The sequence below is a fragment of the Anneissia japonica genome, unplaced genomic scaffold (genome assembly GCF_011630105.1).
Source record: "Anneissia japonica isolate Jap-2015-1 unplaced genomic scaffold, ASM1163010v1 scaffold2994_len2133135_cov197, whole genome shotgun sequence".
Classification (NCBI taxonomy): Eukaryota; Metazoa; Echinodermata; class Crinoidea; order Comatulida; family Comatulidae; genus Anneissia; species Anneissia japonica.
This window is the reverse complement of record NW_022728550.1, coordinates 1,860,933-1,883,626: the sequence shown is the minus strand read 5'-3', so window position 1 is coordinate 1,883,626 and position 22,694 is coordinate 1,860,933. Positions and strand designations below refer to the sequence as shown.

Sequence of the window (22,694 nt, the reverse complement as noted above, 5' to 3'; positions counted from 1 at the left end):
GGCTTCCCATATTTACTTGCCCATGTATTTGGAATATGGGTCCCATGTATATTATATGTGGGCATACCCATAAGTATTTTCCCAGATATTTGGCACATGGGCCCAATACGAAATTAATATGGGCATACCCATATTCAACTACCCTGGTCTTCGGCATGTGGGCCCCATGTAGATAAATATGGGCATGCCCATATGTATATTCCCAGATATTTGGCACATGGGCCCCATGCGGATTAAATGTGGGCATTTCCATATTTATCTGCCCAGGTATTTACCATATGGGGCCCATGTACTTTAAATATGGGCATTCTCATATATATTTGCCTATATATTTGGCATATGGGCTCCATATGGGTAAACCATGGGCAAGGCCCATATGTGATTGCCCAGACGGATCCCATAAAAGAAAAATATGGGGTAGCCCATAAGACTTTTCCCAGATATTTTGCATATGGGCCCCATGTGGGATTGTTACCTGGGTTGTTAAGAAAAATTAAAAAGTCTGTGATCCTGCCCTAGAACATTTTATTCCATAAATGAATCACCCCATACGTTTCACTCCATTAAATTTTATAATAATTCATATATTAATTCTGCATTATACTTAATTCTGACAAACAGATCAACAGCGGTGAATGTACAACGTCCGTGGTGGAGGTATAAATAATGTATTATGTCCAAAAATATTTAAAAAGAGGAATTTCTTGAAAAAATGAAAAAAAACCCTAGTTTAAAGACAAGTTGAATTAAAGTCTGGATCAGTTTATTTCTTTTTGAATATTTGATACATTTCATCTGAATTTAGAGGTCTTCAAACAGGAGGATCGGGCGTTCGCACACAGGTACTAACGGTGCGATCCGGATGCTAGGGCTCTCGTGAGAACCAGGCAATAGGTTGGTACAATACAACAATAAAGAATTGAAGCAAACCAACCAGAGTTCTGCATCATAACACGACAATAAAAAATATATACCAATTCATAATGGAGTGGTACAACGTAACATAAACATTATAGTATAAGGTATTAAAACATATTTGAACAAAGTAAAATAATCCCCACAAAGTTTGTACGAAAAATAGGATAAGGAAACATAAAACATGCCATAAACTACATTTCAGTGAACTTAGTCTGAAGTGATATAATATCAAAAAGAAAAAAAAAAGATAATTAATGTAAAAAAAAAAAGAAGAGGAGACAGTCGATAGTTGTCTCTAAGTTTTATCTAAAGAGCAGTGAATTTGATTCATTAATTTATTTCTCCGTCAACTAACACCAATATTATAGTTGCATTTATTAAAGAGGAAAATCACATTGCGTACAAAATTGACTTTAAAAAGTTATAATATTTAGCAAAATAAGCAAAATATTATGTAAGTGGGTTACACACGAAGGTTCAAGGAAATAAGTGGTATAGAACAAATATCAAACAATATTTAAACAATAAAAAAAGAAATCATGAAAGCATGAACTGCATTACATGAACTGGTTTCAAAGTATCTCTGAGGACACCTATCTATAGCATTTCTGTAGATGTTCGAGACAACAGCTTCTATATGGCTTTCTCTAAATTACTAAAAGTATTGACAATATATTTGAACAATACAAAATCAAAGGAAATTTACAAAGCTTAGATGAATTATATGAAGTAGCCTAAATCTGACGTGCCCTTTAAAATATCTGACATAATTTTTATGGAAACAGTTGTTTAATACGGTAATCAATAAAAAATGCTAAGGAAACAATTTTGTAGAAATGATATTAAATTTATGCTATGTATAACTTTTTTTATTTTGAATACTATAACTACTAATCATTATATTAACAAACAGATTGATAGAAATATTATACGATTTATATATTATGTGGATTTATCATAGTGATAAAAAATAATGAGTAGGTAGCACATCTTTGACTAATGATAAATTTTATTTCAAAAGCTTTCACCCCAGTCAATGGGGTTTCATCAGACCATAATGCGTATAAAATTAGTGAATTTGAAACACAAGTATCTACAAAAACTCCATAAAACGTTGATAAATTCACGTTAAAATAACAGGTATTTCAAAAAATATACATTGTTTTAATTTTAATTTAATTGATGATGGTGATTGTACTAAAAACCTGAAACTAAATGACTTTCATCAAATGCATGAAAGATTTAGAAAAGAATTAAAATATGTCCAATGTTACATGTAGAATATTTTACAATAAATTTGTCACTTGTTAAAAATAAATTACGTCTCAGAAAATAACAAAAACGATAGAATAAAGACCCATTAACAATGCCATCTGTCAACAATACGTTGACTTACAGTATATTTATATATTACATCAATGTAGGAAAACTGAGAAGGTTCTGTAACGTATAAAGTACCTGTACAGTATACTTATATTACATTCTGCTAGAAAATTATATAATAATACTTTCATGAAAGCTGAGAGATTCTTTAAGTTAACAAAATAGGAAGACCTATTGTATAAGTACTAAAAGAAAAAGAAAATCTACAAACATTATAAATGTTTTTATTACTGATCTGCATTATTTTTTTAAATAAACAACTGTTTTGTTATCTACGTTAAGTTTGTAAATAATAATTGTCAAACCAGACCCAGAGTCCACTTTTACTTTTTTTCGTTCATAACTTACAAACGTTTTATCTTTAATTAATTTTTGATTAACGTAGTTTGTGATTATATTATTTAAAATAATAATACTATACTATATAATAATTATACTATGTAATGAGATAAAAGAATGAAAATTATCTTAATTTATTGCCTAATTTGAATAGGCCTATTTAAATACGATATTACCTTACAGTTGAAAAAAAAAGAAAAAAAATTAGCAAATTGTAAACCAGCTATCCCTTTTCTGGCTGAAAATGTGACTAAATATGATCCTATTAAATGAGATTTATATGTTTGAAAAAAAAACAAAACAACAAATATTGCGCTTTCCCCAATTTTTTGGGCAGACACTATATTTTATTTGAAAGTTAACGAAAGTCATATTTACACATTTTGAATTTATTTTTCAGATAACGTAACTGCCACTATAATTATTAATTTATTAGACAATATCGTTAACATCGTTAACATAACCAATATAAATCGAAGGTCTTTAAATTAGTTCTACTAGAAATTTATTAAAATGAACAATAAAAAATTCTTCACTATAGAATTAGGTGTACCATCATATATCTAACACTTCCCTTCGATTTTACAAAACAAAAACCATATATAAAAAATGGCAAACAATTTAAGAATATAGGTAATAGCAAAAATATCAAACACACTATCATTACAAAACTATAACAGAAAAATTCAATTCGATGGGGGTGTCTTTGCATTGTTAAAAATTATTCAAATCACTAAATTATCAAAGCTTCCGGAGATTCGTTCTCTAGACCTCTTAGAGGAATTCTGAACGTGGCATCAATATGGCTCCATTTGCGATCTAGTCGTGAGACCACAGCCTCCTAACTTTTACAGGGTTGGCGCCAGTATTTGCCAGAGGGGGCGGATTACCCAGATGAGGGCAAAGTGGGCGTGGTCGAACGTTGCTTAAATGTTCTGAAAGTAGTCCATGGAAAGGAGCCCTAAAACTGTTGACACTTTAGGGGATCAAAGGCTTATTTCATCGATTTTAGAGTTTACTAATATGTAGGAAATACATATATATATTTTTTTTCTCTCCGACGAATTATGGTTTTTTTTCCCCGATGGGGCCCTTCCCATTATTGGCGCTACCCCTGACCCTAAAGAAGACATTAGCCCAAATGTCGGGAAAATATTGGTGTCACTACTAGGTCTTACAAGGCAAGAACGTAGTAGAATGAAATAAAATCATCATAGCTGGATACGACGGATTGAAATAAAGCTTATTATTATTTGCACGTGATGGAAGTTTCTTGAAAGGTAAATGCAGGTGGTTAAAAAACATTGCAGTTGAATCTGTTTGCATAAACAAATGTGTGTGTCAATAGATTGCTCAAATTTACTTAGCAAAAGGATTCGTAGGGCAACAAACCAAGGCACAGAAGGGTGGTTTGAGTAAATAACTGATAGGCAGCCACGTTAATAATAGTGTATTGAAAGTATTTTGGCCAAAATAAAACAATCAATTAAAGTGTATATAATAATCGGACATAATAAAATAAAGCACGAACCAGATTTTCAAAACATGAAAAGGTTGAAAAGCTTCATGAATAACAGAAAGATTTTCCCACGACTAAAATAAATGATTGGGTCGTTGATTTAATAGTGCAAATAAACACTAAATGCCTGAGCAGAAAATAAACATTGTTTTAAGCGAGAGCTAGATTAAATATCTTTTCAAAAAAGAAAACAAATACCAACCAAAAACTGAGTACACAAACAACTGGGTAATATTGAAGAATAAATCGTGAACTACATTGAGTAAACTCAGTCCGACGAAGTGGTGATGCAGTTAAGGCGTCACGATTGTCACGGCAAGTCTCCATTTATATAGGGTTTCCTTGTAGGCATATATTAAATTATTAATTCAATACGAAATCGGCTATTTGGAAAAATTTTCGTTCCTCTACCAATACAATTACCTGCTATTTAAGATATAAGGCAGGTATGTTCACAAATTTGATTTTCAATTGATGTGATTTTGTATTGTAGTATTACATAGCCTAGAGCCAGGACTAAGCCATGTCATAACCGCTTATAAAAATGCAGAAAAAGCACCCAAAACAAATAAGAATGAAGTTATCAACTAACTAGTGCATTAAAATTATTCATACACAACGACAAAAACGACGACGACAACGACGACGACGACGACAACGACAACGATAACGATAAATTGAAGTGCAAAAAGAATTTTAAATCAAGTAAAATATTTTATTATTTTATTATTTTTTAACCAAATCAGCAGCAGACACAAATCCGCCGCTTACAGAATGGTACACAAGACAAGAAACATTGAAATCACTTAACTCGTCACATTAAAGACAGTAAGACGAAAAGTAGGTTAAGTCAAATTTAAAAATGTCAATATTGGGATAAGCCTGAAATAATTAATATAAGACATAGCCTACTTGATCTACTAATTAACCCATTTTTTTTAAAAAAACATTAATTCTACTAAAAGAAATATTAAAAACATTGTTTTCTTTATTTTTTAACAAAGTTAGGGACTGAAAGGTGATAATCATTATTGCAAGTATTTTTAATATAATTATTTAACTTATTCTCGATGGTCTGGTTGTGGCTGATGTAGCTCATCATTACTTCATTTTTGACTTTTTCTGTGCAGTCTGCATCTAACTGACCCCACCATTGTAGATTGTCTGTCCATCTATTACCGGGTCTGCCTCTTGGTCTTCGCATGATATGGCCTGCCCATTTCCACTTTAGTTGTCTTACTTCTTTGACCACACACTTCTTTGTTGGATAACTTCTTCCCATGTGACACCAATCATTTTTCAATTCATTCGCCTTGCCGTGAAGCACAATAAATTCTCGACCTTCTTATGAGAGACCATGTTTCACAATATGTAAGTACAAGAATAATACATTGGTAGAATAGTTGTCTTCTTACACACATTGGTAGCTTCTGGTCTTTAAGGACGTACCAAAAAAAGCAATAAAAAGCAATGCTGTACATCTTAATTTCTGCAGTCATGTTGTGAACGTTTTTTAAATTTTATTAAACAAATTGTCTCTTTACACTAACATGATTGTTCATCATGGGATTAGGATTGGAAAATTAGTGGAATAAGTACTGTATTTTAGTATAGGCCATTTAATTGTTTTCATTTCTTTGTGATTACGGTATTTCCCACCTCTTAGACCTATTTATTAGTTCAGTCTGTGTAGGCCCCATAATTTGATGATCCTAATTAAAAAAAAAAAAAAACAACTGTATTTTGATGTGCTGTGAGATTACATATAGGGCCCACTCTGTCGAAAAGATTAAGAAGTAGTCTAGCTGAAACTATGCATGACGTCACCAAACGAAGCCAAGTCCCCTCGGCTGAACCCGTTGTATTTAGCAACTACTGTACTGATTTTTTTTTGGTACAGGTTGCTAAATACAACCGCCGGAAAGAGGAGGGCGTCATGCGCAATTGGACAGTCTACATGAAAACATGCAAACAGAATTCAGCTATAAAGTAGGACGTATATATATTAGTTCATTGAAACAGAATACAGTACTGTTAGGATTGCTCTTCGATTCCAGGATGATATGAAACCAGTGCAAAACTTCTTTGGCCACGTCGTTCACTTTGCTCTCGTAGGAGTAGTTGTATATTTTATCAGGGAACAGTGAAATTAATGTAATTTTACTGTTCCCTGATTGTATGTAGTGTACGTCTAATTAAGGACCCTCCAATTAAAGACAGTTTTCTGAAATCCAAAAAGTGGCGGACCCAAAGGTGCTATATAAAGACCATAAAACTCCCGATCCTAATACCTAAATTTAGTTTATAATAACTGTTTTCATACATATTAATATGTACATTGTTTTATTGATTGTCGGTTTGTTAATAGAAAAATTTTGTTTTCCTTCCATATATAATATTATATTCTCCTGAAAAGTATGCAAACTATGTATTTATATATTACATTATACATGTAAATACTACTGTATAATTATTTATTTATTTTTATTTAAAGTATTTTATCACAGTAAAAGTGTTAAAGGGACACTTGAGAGAACATTAATTAAAGGGTTGTCCCATTGTATACTGCATATGTAGTCGAGAATCCCTCTACTGTACATTAGTAATTCATTGCCAAAACTAATCAGTTTTCTTCATTTTTATATACTTGACCTCCTCACCCTCTCTTCACGCTCTCATCAAACAAGTATTTATAATAAGATTCAAGATTCAAGAGTCAAGATTTTATTGTCTGAAAAACTCAGAAATTACATTCCACTCTCAGTGGAAGTAAGTGTTCATAACATCAGTAATAAATAAAAGATAAAGATATAAACAAACAAATTATAAGTCATAAGATGTAGGCCTACATACAAAGAATATTAAACATTATTAAACAATATTACACATTAAACTTAATTAAATTAGGCCAAAATTGCACTTAAAACCAGAATTATCTATTAACTTTATCATTATAAATGTGAATGAAGTTGGGAATACAAGATTTTCTACGGCACTGAACGTGTGGTGAAATATATACTATATGTACAATCATGAGCACGTTTGTTTCAAAACTACTTGATATATAAAATAAACTGGAAAGTTGATAAAGTATCCAATAATTAAACTACTGCCTGTTGACGTTATGTTAATACATTAACTCGCTGTGGTCAAGAAATAAAAAAATATGACAAGTCATTCAAGGTTTTTTAAGTTTAGGTATAGGTTTAACATCCATCGTTCAATATATGCTCATAATGCCGGTGTGACAGACTGTATACAATCAAGCATTAACCAGTCCTGCTTATTTATCATTTTTATTCGCATCAACATCACAACTGAATACAGTATATAGCAAATGATAACAGTTTAACTTACCACAAAAAATTATTTTAGCACATGTCATTGCAATTGTTATACTTTTACATTTATAGTTATTTTTGTGTCTTTATTTTATGTGGTAAATTTTATTGATCAGTAGTATTTTTATAACATCATCTGATTGGACGAACACATTGTGAAGAGCGATGTCTGTAATACAATACAGTAATGAAATAATAGGATACATTGAATTGATGTTAATGATGGAGGTTAATGTTTTTCCCATTCCTCTCTCATTTAGGATGTTAATCTACTTTCTTTAACCTAGCTAATACTTAATCTACATCTTACCTACTCTACAACTAAGACCTAGCTAACCTGACTATCTAAAATAAATCTATAGGCCAAATTGAGTTTAGATATGAGAGAGGATGGACTAGGTTAGGGCGAAATGAAATGATGAAAGTGATATGAAACAGTAATGTACGAAACAAGCAACAACAAATAGGATGACAAATATAGAAAACGAACAAAGAAGTAATTGTATTGATGAATACTGTATTCGTACGGTTGTTATTATTTTAAATGTAGACTTTTTTTATATCTCGTCGTCGTCATTATTATTATTAATATTATTATTATTACATAGCCTATATTTTATTATTATAGTTACCAACTGCAATGACGAATAGCCTTAACCATAATATCAAATTGTATGTTCTGTGTTCTTTAACATTTGCAAAAATACTCGGCATCTCTAAATTAATTCGACCAGATTGGCTCATTCCATCTGAACGGATGTGATTCTGCTGATAAACCAGATAAAATTCGCTTCCTGGGTCAATGCTGGTATTAGCTTAATCACAGTTCTGAATTCCTGCAAAAATATAGTAACAAATTCATCGTTATTTGGAAAAGAAGGATTTATGGTAAACATGATGTGTTCATTAGGATGAAAACACCCATGTAGATCTAATAACTCAATTTTTTGGTAGTATAATTTCAAGATAGCAACATTGAAACCAACCTTTAGTAGAATCAACATTTAATCCAACAATGTATTTTAGGGTAATTTTTGATACACCGCTGTTGCAGTCCCATCATGTCATTTGGAACAGAATGCATAATCAAACGGGCAATTAAAAAAAAGCCATTAAAACTCACCTTAGCATAATCAGCTTTCGTTATTAATATCATAGCGTCCATTACCATACCATCATTATTAACCATCGACGTCCACATATTTCCTTGTTTTTAAATCGATCACACTACATTCCAGTCAGGTCGAAGGACAGTCCACAATCACTTAATGCCTTGCGTATCGACTACTATGTAAATAATTAATATGTGATTAAGAAATATGGACTCATGTTGACATGAATCATCACGTTGTTTTATACCAAATAAATCTAATTCAGTATGTTAAACACACTTAGCGAAAAAGGATGTTCGGCCCGCCTCTGGCATCCTCTGGACATCTAAATTTAGATTAATATGGCCCTAGACCCACAGAATTGGTAATGAAACATTCTCCTCTGACAGGAGCTTTCAATACGATCGATATAGGCAACAGAGAAATTTCACTGTTCCCTGATACGATACTATGAAACTTTATTGTCACATCGATATAAACACAGCCATGATGGTTCCTTAAATGCAACCATATTACTACAAAAATTAGAAAATATAATTAAAAAACCGTACATACATGGTACACAAAGAGAAATTGCTTAAATTTAAAAAATACAAGATGCTAAAAGTTGGAATACAAAGTTTCAACACCTAATAATGCAAGGATTACTGAATTGTTATAGAAATGATCTTCAATCGCCACTCTTGCTCCCACACCGGCCAAAATATCGTGGGTCCGCTAAATGTAAATGACAGAATTTCAACTAGGCCTAAATATCAGTCACAGCAAGTAAGCTAACTATCCATGCATTTACTATAGGTTTATTTCAGATCATTCCACAAGCCCCAATGCATTGAAACTTACCGGGTACCTAATCTTCAAGTATAGGTCTACCATGTCATCATCACTATCGTTTTTATCATCACTGTATCATCTATATCGCCATCATTACACCACTCGTTATCTTCATCACCGTTATCATCGTCCCCATGAGCACATTGTGTCTACAGTTCTCCGTCAGAAGAGGCACTACTCCACCTAGCAAATTGGTTTGATTTATTTGGAAATTCACACGCATTATCAAAATATGTTTTTTTTTTCTTTTTCTGAAATGAAAACACAATATAATGTATAGATATTGCCTGTGAATATATTCTAGCTTCACATCACGTCATTTCACAACCCCACCAAGTCGCCTTGAAAATTTTCAGACATTCAAACATTATCTCACAACTTACCTTTGCAAGTTTAGACACACCATTTTATTATCGTTAATCGTCATCACTGTATTTTATCACCATCATTTGTCATTATAGTATATTGTAGTAACAATCAATTTTAACCACAATTCACAGAAACTCAAATAGACTACACACAACTTTAAAATCTGTATTAATCGTCACTATTAAAATATTCATCGCTACCGTCATAATCACAATCATCATTAATATTTTTTTTTTCTCATTCCACGTCGATAATTAGTCATCGGCAGAAGTACGACCATCCAATCAATATGTTAGCATATTTCCTCAAGCATCATTATGAAAATCACCAGATTTTTTTTTCTGAAACGAAATGAACTTCAAAGTTAAAAAATACGTATTGAACGAATATATTTATTTTATTCCGCACACATGCATTGGCGACCAAGACCTGTGATGCACAGTGTATTCGTCGCCTTTCTACTGTCTGTGGACAACAAAATTAATATTTCTGGAAATAAAAAGACATGCTATTAGTTATTATACGTCTTCTATTTACATATACTGAAATTTAACAATATTACATTTACTATTGCTTTACATTTACAAAATTGCAATTCATAACAAATTCAGACAAAAACACTTTTAGGATGTTAAATAAACGAGTCATAAACGCATATTCTAATGTACAAATTTATTGAAACAAATTCATAGGGATACAATGTATTGGGGGAGGGGGGGGCGGGGGGGGCTGACCATAGATGTTATTTAAAAAAGACTCCGATACACAACGTAGAAAAAGAGACAAGACACATTTTTTTGTACAGATGTAGAAATTTATTGCAACAATTTCATATGTACAATTGAAGACTCATTGAGGCAGCACCTGCATTATCAAAACTGACCTAACCCACTATCGGTACGAATGAAAAAATAAATAAATAAAAATACTATGATTTTATATAAAGTGGTTTACAAAATGGGCATTGGGTACAATATTAGTATGATTGTTTTTTTTCTACATAAACAATCCTATATTAATTAGTTGACTTACTTGGTTTGATGCTTGGATGCTCGAGGCGATGTCTTGCTGTGTTAGTAACTTACCTGTGGTCCCGTCACATTTGCATATAATCAACATAATTAAACAACAACTGTTTTATTATATATCGGCCTAAGTGTTAGTTCAATTTGTCGTCATAAATAGTCTAGTTGATGCTGTTTAATATGATAAATTGATGTTGTCAAAATGTTGCTGGATATAAGATCTAATGTTGTCAGATTATCAGCATCTATTGACAGTCCCTAGCATGGAGATGAGAATGCCTACTGAAGTTTAGCCATGGAATCCATGGTTAACCTATTATCATCGCAATTCTGTATGATACGATAATAATTAAACCTTGTTTCCGATATACAATCTAGCTAAGTTTCTTATAAAGTATTAACATTGCATAGTATCGACAAGATCTCCACCATAATTTTTATTAGCTTCGTTGCCCTGAAAAAGAAAAGCCTAATGTCTACACTTGTGTGTTAGTAGAAATAGATGCAACATCACATTTTAACCAAAAAGGTATTATATAGTCTATATATTAGCTTCTTGGTTTCAACACATGTTAGTTCTTACTATGGTTGATGCTTGGATGCTCGAAGACGCGATGGCGTTCATCAAATCAGCCCGTCAAGGAGGATAAAAAGGTGCAAACGTCGAAAGACTCCAGTAGGCGAATATAAAATTTCATTCGTTTCGTATTTGAAATTTGACTAGTGGCGTCTACGAAATTTACGTGATTCCTAACATAATAATAATAATATATAATAATAATAATAATAATAATAATAATTATTATAAAATAGTAAAATAACAATAAAATATAATACCTATAATAATGATTAAAAAAAGCTAATATCACAACAGTATTATAAAATATTTTAAATAAAATAAGGGTAATAATATAAAACCTACGATTATGTGCATGTTAATAAAATAAGATAGATGTAAGTTTTTGTATTCGAATAAATGAAATGAAAATGAAATGCAATGAAATGAAATAAGATATCAGATGATTATATAGATATAGATGCCAAAAGTCAAATAACGTTTAATCAATTCCAAAAAAGGCCTAACAATTCGTTGCAGTGTTGGCGCAGAAACTGCCTGAATGGCGCAACGATCTGTTTTGTATCCATGGACGTCAGTATTATGACATCCACTTGTAAGACCTGTAATACAACACGAGCAATATATATTGTTATTATTAGTGTACTAGTTACATGAGTAACTTCGAAAAAAATGATACATGGGTGGTACAGTGTGGTAGTGAAGTAGTATATAAGCATACCTTTCCCAATCCCATTAGATCTATCGAAAACATGCAGGCTAATTGCAGTCACTTCGACATCGATTTGAATCACAATGATAACGTCGAAGATGCAAAATCATTAAGTACTAAATCATGGTATGCTAGTAGAACCCGTATGTGCCTCGTTTCAGAAAATGCTATGATATAGCAAAGTATCTTTTAAACGTGTCGCTATAATGCTTCAATTCAGCCATTTTTTTTAAAGCTAGGCCTGAGATAGTAGCAACTTCAATAATTGTAGACAATTAACCAGTCGTGTAAACTTCATCAGAATAACTTCTAATAGTAGGCCTACATTATATATTTATAACAATAGCCTACAGGCCTATTAAATGTTTACTCTGGTACTCACCCGCTGTATCTCTCTCTGTTTACACCCTCCTCCACTGCTCACACTAGGAGAATAACGGATCCAGAGGTAACGGAACTCTATTTTTTAACCGGTATATTCAAAATAGGAGGCCCAGACTCTGATTGGATGCTATTGTATGCATGGCTGGATTAAAACAATAACATCCAATCAAAATTAGAAATTTGTTTGCAAACGATGTAACTGTTAAAATAACAATAGCCACTGCCTAATCTAAAGCACCGGTTTTGGTACTACTAATCATTAACTTGTGAATTCTTACTTGCAAATACGTTTAATCTGATTGATACCGTTTTTAGTGTATATGCGAACTTAATTTTTTATGTAAATGTTGAGTGTATTAAGCATATATGTATTTTTTATTAATGTAAAGACGGAAGATATGAAATAAATATGATAGGCAATTGATGTAAACAACAATACACGTTTTATATATTATTTTATTACCACTACAGTAATTTTAACGGAACCTGAAAATATATCCTTTATAATAAACGTATTTAAATAGACAGATATTTTATTATTAGAAGAATGCAAGGTACTAGTTGTCACTGATTTGAATATTTTTTATTGTAAAGAATTTGTTGATACGGCACTTGTATATTTATGAAAAATTGGGGGGAAAACATATTAATTTGCTGATCCAAACAATGTTATTGTGATTGTTTAATCTTCATTATTGCGGTCTGTTTGGTACGAAGCTGTTTAAGGGACATGGTGCATTTTTATTTATTTTTTCTAACCGCACATACCTTATTAAGGCGTACGTCATTTGAATTGATTTGTCAAAATATGTCGTTATCGTATAAGCTATATATCGTTATCGAATCGTCCTAGTGTAAAAACTTCTCTTATTTCATTTATTTTCTATATGAACAATTGCTTTTTAGCTTTTAATCTTTACCGTTATCTCTGCAAGTATAACAGGCCTTAAATAAGGGTGTCCCCTAAACAGAGGTGTCCCAAAGTGGTGGGTTCTATTGTATTACATTGATAGTATATTTTGTATCTTGGATAACATTTCTATCTCGAGGTCTTGGGTCGTGGGAAGCTAGGGCACAAAATTATTGTTCCTTAGAAGTAAAGGGTTGCCGACTGTAGTTAAAGCTCTGTTATTTATTGTTGCTTACAATAAAGTTTCATCATATCGTAATCTCGTAGAGGGTGCTCTTCTAATTAGTGTTTCCGTGGTTCCAGTGACGTCAGTATGTAAACTGTCGTGGCTGTGTTGTGAATTGATCGCACAAACCGTAGGCCTAGGGCCTAAACCCAATGTCGAGTCGTAAATAGGCCTAAATTTCCCACATTTTATCAATTTCTATATATTTTTGAGACATCATGCTTGTCTACATTGAGAGTAAAGATTTCCAGGTAGGTAGGACCAAAGCTAAGCAAGGTCAGTAGGCCTAACCTAGGCTAGGAGGGAGGCCTAGGACTAGGTTAGGCCTAGCTAGGCTAGGCCTAGGGCCTAGCTAGGTCTAGGCCTAGTAGCTAAGTAGTACTGTCTCAGTGTCTGTCTAGATTACTAGTAGGCTAGGCCTATGCATCTCTGTCTCTAGTCTAGGCTTGTATTAGTAGTAGAATAGTACAGGACTAGGCTAGCGTTGGCGTCCTGGGTCTAGGCCTAGTCCTTAATCCGTACTAGGCCTACTACTACTACTAATATGGCCTACTTACTGTACAGTGTCAGTAGCATGTCTAAAACTGCTAGAAGGGCCTATGTGGGAATGTACAAATACAAAATAGGCCTAGCCCCTAGGCCTACCTCATTATAATAAAAATCTTTTCCCCTGTTTTCGACAAACTCAGTATATTTGACGTACATCTTATGCATGAACGCAAAACCACAGACAACTCGAAATTCGTAGCTGCTGTTGGCCTTAATTAAGCATGTGACGTCATTGAGAGTGGGTAAAAACAGTTCTGAATACAAAATTTTAAAGAAAAAATGATCAATGGTTATTTATAAGCAACCAGCATGGGACTTACATGGCAAGAAAGCTTAATTTATGAGCTACAATTAACCGTTTACCCCAAAGTTTAGCGACTTGTCGTTGTAGAGTTATGGTAAAAAGAAGCAGGAAGCATACCAAAAAAACACTCTTCTTAATTTGAACCTTTTCCCTATGCGAAAGCATAAGAGGTAGTCAACTTTGAAAGAAAAATGTTCACTCAATTTTGCATTAATTGCAACAATATATAGATGATTATATAAATCTTAAAACATCTAGTTTTATAATCCGATCGTCACAGATTGCCAAATGAAACCATTCAAATTATATAGTCGACTTTGTGAAAAAAAGGGGGTCCTGTTTTGACTCATTTATTGTGTAGTGAACCGTTCAGTGAGCAGTGTCTCCAAGTTTTCATTATGATATTATAGGCCTAGGTACTTGCAGTGTGGAAGTGTTTACAAAAGGTGTATTAAACATTGATATAGGACTAGCCTAGGCCCTAATATATGACACTAACAGTCATCATGGTTTAATCAAATACTCTTTCTTTTAAGATAAACACATTTGTGTTGAAATGTGAGCCAGGGGAGACATTGGCCCGAGTGAAGGCAAAGATTCTGCACATTCTGTACGGGATGGCACGTGATGACTTTCAGTTTCGTCTTCGATACAAAGGACAGTTTCTTCGAGATGCATACACGTTGGAAGACTACAAAATTATTGATAAATCAATCATTAAGATGATACCAATGGCAAAGAATGAAGAGGTGAGTGATACAGGGATCCAAAATTTAAAGAAGCCCTTTCTAGGACAGGGGACGATTCAGGGGGAAATGGGGCTACAGCCTTCCCCCTTAAATACAGAATAAACAGAATCTAAAAAAGGCAAAGAAAGAAGAGAAGAGAGAGAAAGAAAAAAAAAATTCTACCGTATATACTTGTGTATAAGGCGACCCGCTTATATGACGACCCCCGAGTTTGAGAAGATTTTTGGACGATATCTGTATGTCGGGCGTATAAAACGACTCCTGTTTCATCGTCGGAATTCATACATTTTGCTGCTTTATGGACTTTAAAATGTTGCGGACGCTTCGCACATAAGACGAACATGATTTCAAAAATATAGTATTTACATGTTGCACGTATAAGACCACTGCCTGATTTTCGATCGTAATTTGCTATTTTAATCCTTGTCTCATACGCGAGTATATACTGTATTGGAAGTGCTGTAGATACCTCTAAAGAGTTGTAATTTGTGTATTGACTTTATCTGATAGTTGACTATGCCATGGACCGCTAGTTATATTTTTCTTAATTTCTACTATATGATAATTAATAATAATAATAATAATAATAATAATAATAATCAATGTTTACTTATTTATATATTCTTAATGTACAGTCAATGAAAAATTTGCATGCTAGTAGAGAAGCCAACTTATCTTCAGGGCAGACTGGTGAAGTGACGGTGGCGCTGTTCGAAGAGGTTGCCATGCTTCGATGGAGAGAAAGAATGCTTGCAGACTTTAAGGTAAGGCTTGTTAATAAATTGCAGATTGCAAGATGATAATATAAAGATGGAGCCATAACAAAAAACATTTACATAATTAAACTTTAGTAACGTACCTGTAATTGTCTCCATAAGCGATTATAAATTTGAAGTGAAGGGGGCCCAGGGAGGGGCTTTCTTTTTATTTTAATCTTTAATTCTTTTTTACCATTTTTATTAATCTTTGACTCATGAATACATGTTTGTTAGTTTTGGTTGGGGTGGCTGTACTTAAGGGAAATATTAATTACCGTTGAGGGTTAGCACTTTGTAACCGCAAAAAATAAGCACTATAGAAGTACCATGTAACAAGTAATTTTCACAGATGGAGCATCTACTGAAAATTTATGATCATGGCACCTGTAGATAGCCTGTAATTGCACTCTTCTTACTTTTTTCCCCATTTTAGGGTAGGGGCATGGGCTGGCTGCCCGATCCCCCTCCCTTGAAGCTGCATGTACTATGTTACATGCAGCCCTAGGGAAGGACAGATATTCCAACTAACGTTTGAAGGCATTACATTAACTTTAATTTATGTCTTTTAATCTCACGCTCCACAGGGTTTATTGTTCATCAGTACTATTTTCACGTTGTTCTCATTTTTCACTCTATTCTGGTATTCAATCGCTTGGATATTTGTAACAACTATTTATGCCCTATGGAAGTGTCCTACTTATACACATAAAGCTGGCTTTGTTGGTGCTTCAAGTCTTTGGTAAGTAGATGCATTATAATCTGGAAATCTACAATAATCGATGCAGTTTCGTTTTTAACTAATCAAAAACAAAATAAGTAATATATGTTAACCAATACAAAAAATGTATAAAACTTTTCTGCATATTATATAGAAGATAAAGGTTGGAGTGTGTCTATTAATAAACATAATATCTTTAAAGTAAGCTCAGTCCAGACATGTGACATGCCATATTATAGTCATGATGTCATCACATCATGACCATATATAGTACTGTATGGGCATACAACAGTTTTTTTGTCAAATTTGAAAATCTTGACATCTTTACAGAGTTATCAGATTTTTGTTTTGATCAGACTCTCAAAGAATGTCTGATGAACATTGATTGACAATTTTACAATTAATTAAACATGAACTTAAATGGACTTTTCCGGTAAGGCCCTTTGGATATTGTTGCTAAAGTAAGGGACCTTAAGCAATATATATGTATCTTAAAGCCTGGCTTTTTTTTTATATAATGATTTGATAAATTCAATTTCGGAACAATGAAATCAAAGAAAACTAAAACAAAACATTAACAAATTTACAAAATGCCAAGGATTGTCAAAATTTAACTAAATTTAACTGCCTTTAACTGAACTAGAAAATTATATGTACAGATACCCCCTCCTTTGAGAGACCTCTATTAATAAGGAATTTAACACAAAATGAAGGAAAGGTTATCTTTTAACACTTTGGCAAACCCTATTAAGGTGACACTTGTTTTGGTTACAAAGGTATCCCCTTATTAGGGATTTTAATATATAAACTTCATTATGCAAAATAGTAATAAAGAATTTTAAATACTGTATTTAAAAAAAATCATAGTAATCATAAGCATTATACCTTCAAGTAGCAAGTTAAAAATATATAAAAGTTTATGGCCATCTTTAAATTGAAACATTGCAATGGTAATTATATGGTAATTGATTATTAATTTTTGTATCTTAATTAACAGGCCAAGGCGATTTATGTTGGTACTTGGTATTCTTGTAATCTTGAACATCTGTGCATCTATTGCGCTGGATGTTATCTCATTGAAAGATATTACCGTAAGTATACACCTAAATATTTTTTCTCTATTAACCCATACTCTAACTACTATGACTCTGTATTCAAAATAGTTTTGTTTTATAGTGGACGGCTTGATGCCGGAGTGTTCAAAGTTTTGATTGAATTGTTTCAGAGCCAAGTTTCAAACATAATGTGGATGATGATTGCATTTCAAACATAAAGTGCATCCTCTAATTCCAGACCTCTCTAATTCTGAGATGCCTCTAATTCAAGAGCTGTTTTTGTAAGAACCAAACAATTGTCAATCTTTTCACACAAAGAAAATACTAATAACTAGCAACACACCAAAAAGATTCTTAAAGACCATAAATGTAAAATGTCATTTCAAGACAATTCATTTTTGAGTGCATTGACCTGAATAATATTTGTGTTTTATTTCTAAGTTTGCTGGGTAGAGTCTTGGTGAAAGGTATTATTGTATTTTTATTCTGATTAATATTGCCTTTTTAAAACTTACGCTGCCAATGACGCGAGTTCACGTCCGACAGGGTTCTCAGTTTCCCAAAGATGTGAGTTCACGTCCACACCTGCGAAACTTAGTACAAAATTGTATTGTACAGGAACTCACAGGAAGTGGTCATTAGAATGTGTATTCGCACCCTAGAAGTTCAGAGAAGAATTTGGAAGTAAGGATCTAAAAAACGTTCTGTATATATGTTGTATGTTCCATTGCAGTGGATGGGAATGATTTTCACTATGGTGGCGTCCTTTATATGCCATGGAATGAAACTACAGTAGGAAGCGTGTTAACATGTTAATCCTTTTAATGAAAAAAGAGACACCTGCTTATTTGCATAAATTATCATATTTTGCAGAACTTTGATTGTGGGTCCAGTTTTGATTGTGACCAGCTCAAGATCAAGACGATCTTCTCCGTCATCTTCTTCTCTCTTCATGTTCTCTACCTTCTTATGGTTTCCATTTCAAATTGGCTGCTGTTTCGAAACTTCAAATTTCAAATAGGTGACATCCTTGAAGAGCAGATGGTGATATCTAGGGATGTTGGAAAGGTGATTTTGGCAGCAAAATCTGGAAGGTATTGCTTATTTTTTCAGTTCAATTTATTTCTGTTCAATGGTGTAATAAATATGGACACAAAGCAAAAAGGGAAAAGCACTACACAGGGGGGAAAAAGGGGGAAGAAAGTGAGGAGAGATAATTTAAAAAAAACAAGTGGAATAGCTGAGCGGTTAAGGCAGAAATATATTTTGTATATTCTGAATTTTTTTAATGGTTTGTGTAATTTTTCCTCAGTTTCTAAATTGTTTTTTCATTGATACCTATATTCGTTTTATATTCTGATTTTTTAAAATCATTTATTAATTGATTATTGAATTAATTTATATATATCTGGATTTCTTTTTTTTTTTTTAATATTTTCATTTCTTGTTTTCCACTTTATTAAAAATAGAGTTATCCATAAGGGGATTTCAAAATTATATATCTGTATATATAAAAACAAGAAAATGATAGAGGAAAGAAACTGCCATTTGCTTTTATTACTTACCTCAGCCCCACCTATGGTGTGGTTGAGATGGTCTGTCCTGTGAAAGGCCCTCCCTAGCTTTTGAATTCCTAGATCCACCACTGTGATCAAAGCTGATCTTTTTGGACCCTTGATGCTCCGTTCCAAGTCTTGGAATGAGGTCATATTTGATTTGTGTTTAGAGCATGTTTTTTACACTGTAGCTTTGTGATGGGGAATAATGACAACACAATCAACAGCCATTCCATTGTATTGTATATAAAATATGAAATAATCAAAAATGATGTGGTTACTGTTATTTCTGTGATATAAGCCCAATCCCTTGAACATAAATTTGGTCAAATTTTTGGCTTATATGCAGGGAATCCCCCTTTCACAAGAAACTTGATGACCTTTTTTTAAACTGACAGCATCCATGTCCATTCAGGCTACAATGAATGTAATGCTGGTTGTTTGGTAGTTGTACGTGCGTATTCAGCGTCACGTCAAAGTATACAAAATTACACTGAAACTGATACTTTAGTTGAGTAGAACATAGGTCCCCTTTTATTCAAACGATGCAACGATTTCACTGATGTAAGATTATATATACAGTATATATATATATAAAAAGATGTAGACTACCGTTACTCCTATTCTATTTAAGTTGTTACTAATAATCATCAACTATCCTAGGGTGTGTTTCTACTGATAAACACAAAATAATCAATTTTTTTAAACCAATTTTTTAATGAATACCAGACAGACTGCTCGCGTTACAAGTGCATTTTTGATTTTTCGAAAATCGGTTTTCATGATGGAAACTATGTCACCATTTTGTTTATACAACACGTTGTTTTCCTAACTGTATAGGATAGTATCTTTCTCGTTCCTGTCATGATGACGAGGAGTAAGATACGGTGTGGGGCGAGAAGGCAAATGTTTTCAGCTGTGCTCATCGGCACAATGAATGAGCGACAAAACGAGGACAATGGTAGGCCCAAAAGAGCGGAGAGGCCTAGGCCCAATATCCCCATACAAAATAATTACAAAACGAATTCGTCGCTCCACATGTTTTTTGATATTTTTAGCTTGTAGGCCTAGGACACGTGATGGATAGCTACCATTAAAACTAGATAGGTATTCTAGAAAAATATTTTTATAACCTTGCAGTAATGTGCACACACAATTCCCAACAAAATTATAATATTGATGACAAACTTGTGAATTTATACTAATTATACAATAAAACTTTAAAAAAATCGCAAAAATAGAATTGTATACTGATTATATAATCTTCTAATAAATATAGCACCCTCTCAATAAAGCTCTGTTCAGGTTAAACCATTAAATTAAACTAATTCCTCCATGGTTATACATTATTTTCTTTGCCAAAAAAATGTTGGATACCCATATATAGTCATGAGGTACCTATATATGGTCATGATAATTATGATGCCATCATGACCATGTATTGTCAAATAAAATTTGATCATCTGGACAGAGCTGAAGATAAGTGCTCTATTTACTATAATTACCTAGATAGCGCCCTCTATGTTGTTTAATGCACCTTTCCCTAGTGTCAATTAAACTTGACTGACCAATCAGAACAGTGCCAAGAATATTATGTGATGTCCCACGCACAAACAAGTTGAGTTGTGATGCTTAGAGTATGCCGTCATTAATTTTCTGGGGCATTAACTACAATGTTCAAGAGACAAAGCTAAGCGGAGATGTCTGATATGAACTGTCTTTTGCGCATTGACTTAATGGCATCAAACTAATACTTCCTGTTAATATTAAACAATTGCAGGCCTTGTTGTAGGCTAATTCCTAATGTACTTCTAAATAATCTATGCTCTCAGATTATCTTTGAGACTCAAAATTGTCAATGATTTACAAAATGATTTCAACTTAAGATAATGACTATTACCCTTGGTTGCCCCTGACTTAACCGCTCGGCCAATCAACTCGACTATATTATATATCACATGGTCAGTTGTTTTTAAGTTTATGATACTCAGTGTTTGAGTTAATTTATTTTGTGAGAGAGATGATGTACCCACAGTGCTATATCTGTCTCTTATACACATCTAGATGTGTATAAGAGACAGAGGTAAAGTTCACCATATCAATGTCACTATCAGACATTTCAAACTGGTGATAAAGATGTATTTCATCAACATTTGTCTGATTAATTGACTTCAAGGAAGTTCCATAGTCATCAAACCACTCCAATGTTATTGGTGGGTCTCCAGGTTGAGAGATACAAGAAAGATCGACTATAAATGACATACTGGTCACAGATTTTGCTACGTTGTACGTACACTCTGGCTCTGGAAGAAAACCTTCAATCAGCAACAATGCTTTTGCTGTAATGTTCATATGGGGTGGTTTGAAGTTCAACATGCAGTTATGTATACCATGGTCAGATGGGTCCAAATATAAGATACTCAATGCTTGAGATATTTCAGTTTGTGAAATTGAAGGGCCAACTATTCCATATCTCGGCATTCCATACAAATATGTGTCATATCTATTAATAACTGTGCCATTATCAGCTACCTTAATGCCATTCCTTGTCCAAGTAAACCAGTGTGGTACGCTTACTTCACTGGCAGTCAGGTTTGCTGAACAAACAAATTGAACTACGCCAATGTGTTCCATCACCATATACCTGGTCACTAGCGGGTCGATACTTATTTCAGCACATTTTAAATGTTGTAAGTGGATGATTGCAACCAATAAATTAATCCAAAACATGATGATGCCAGACGTAAAGTCAACTCAAAAAAGGAAACTGCAATGAGAAAACCGAAATCAGTCAGTTTGAAAACTTCAAGAAATAATTTTAGCAGTGGATGCAGTACCTTCTATATATCCAATATCATGATAAAATGTGTAACTCATAATATAAAATGGGGGAACCATTTCGACCCTAAGTATAGGTGTTACAACAATAAAGTTTAATACTAATATTATATATACAGTATGCAAACACTTACTGTTTTTTTTATGCAAATCTTTGGTCCGTTTGGACCCTCTTCGGGCGTAGTCTGATGATAAAATGCAAGAGATAAAAGGTAAAGCGAATATTACCCAATCCAAGAAGCCTTTTATAACAATTTAATCACATATACGGAGCCATATATTGAGAGTCAAATGTACAGTATCCAGTATGAGGAATTTATTATATCATGAAATTCTTATTTCCTGTTACTGTATATCAACATGGATTGTCGACATTTGTTGGGTATGAGTGAGGTATACCTTTGTGTTTGTACATTATTCATAGGCTTTGGCATGATCTACTTTTTATTCAATACTTACTGGAGTGTGAATTTAGCACAAAGAAATTATTGTTGTATTATTTCAAAGTTCAAAGTAAA

General features: G+C 33.0%; 1 protein-coding gene and 1 long non-coding RNA gene across 2 annotated transcripts; one reads left to right on the top strand and one right to left on the bottom strand.

Annotated features, from left to right (window-relative positions):
- Positions 1-7,009: 7,009 nt before the first annotated feature.
- LOC117114323 lies at positions 7,010-10,257 on the bottom strand. Its single transcript, XR_004446332.1, has 3 exons — positions 9,456-10,257; positions 8,624-8,787; positions 7,010-8,336 (listed from the first exon to the last, which is right to left on the bottom strand). It is a non-coding gene; the product is annotated as an uncharacterized LOC117114323 (long non-coding RNA).
- A 3,494-nt stretch (positions 10,258-13,751) lies between these two features.
- On the top strand, positions 13,752-21,939 carry LOC117114265. Its single transcript, XM_033257870.1, has 7 exons — positions 13,752-13,900; positions 15,039-15,251; positions 15,887-16,015; positions 16,594-16,748; positions 17,725-17,818; positions 18,656-18,876; positions 21,867-21,939. The coding sequence occupies exons 1-7, from the start codon at positions 13,868-13,870 to the stop codon at positions 21,937-21,939; spliced, it is 918 nt and encodes a 305-aa protein (XP_033113761.1). The 5' UTR covers positions 13,752-13,867.
- Positions 21,940-22,694: the final 755 nt, after the last annotated feature.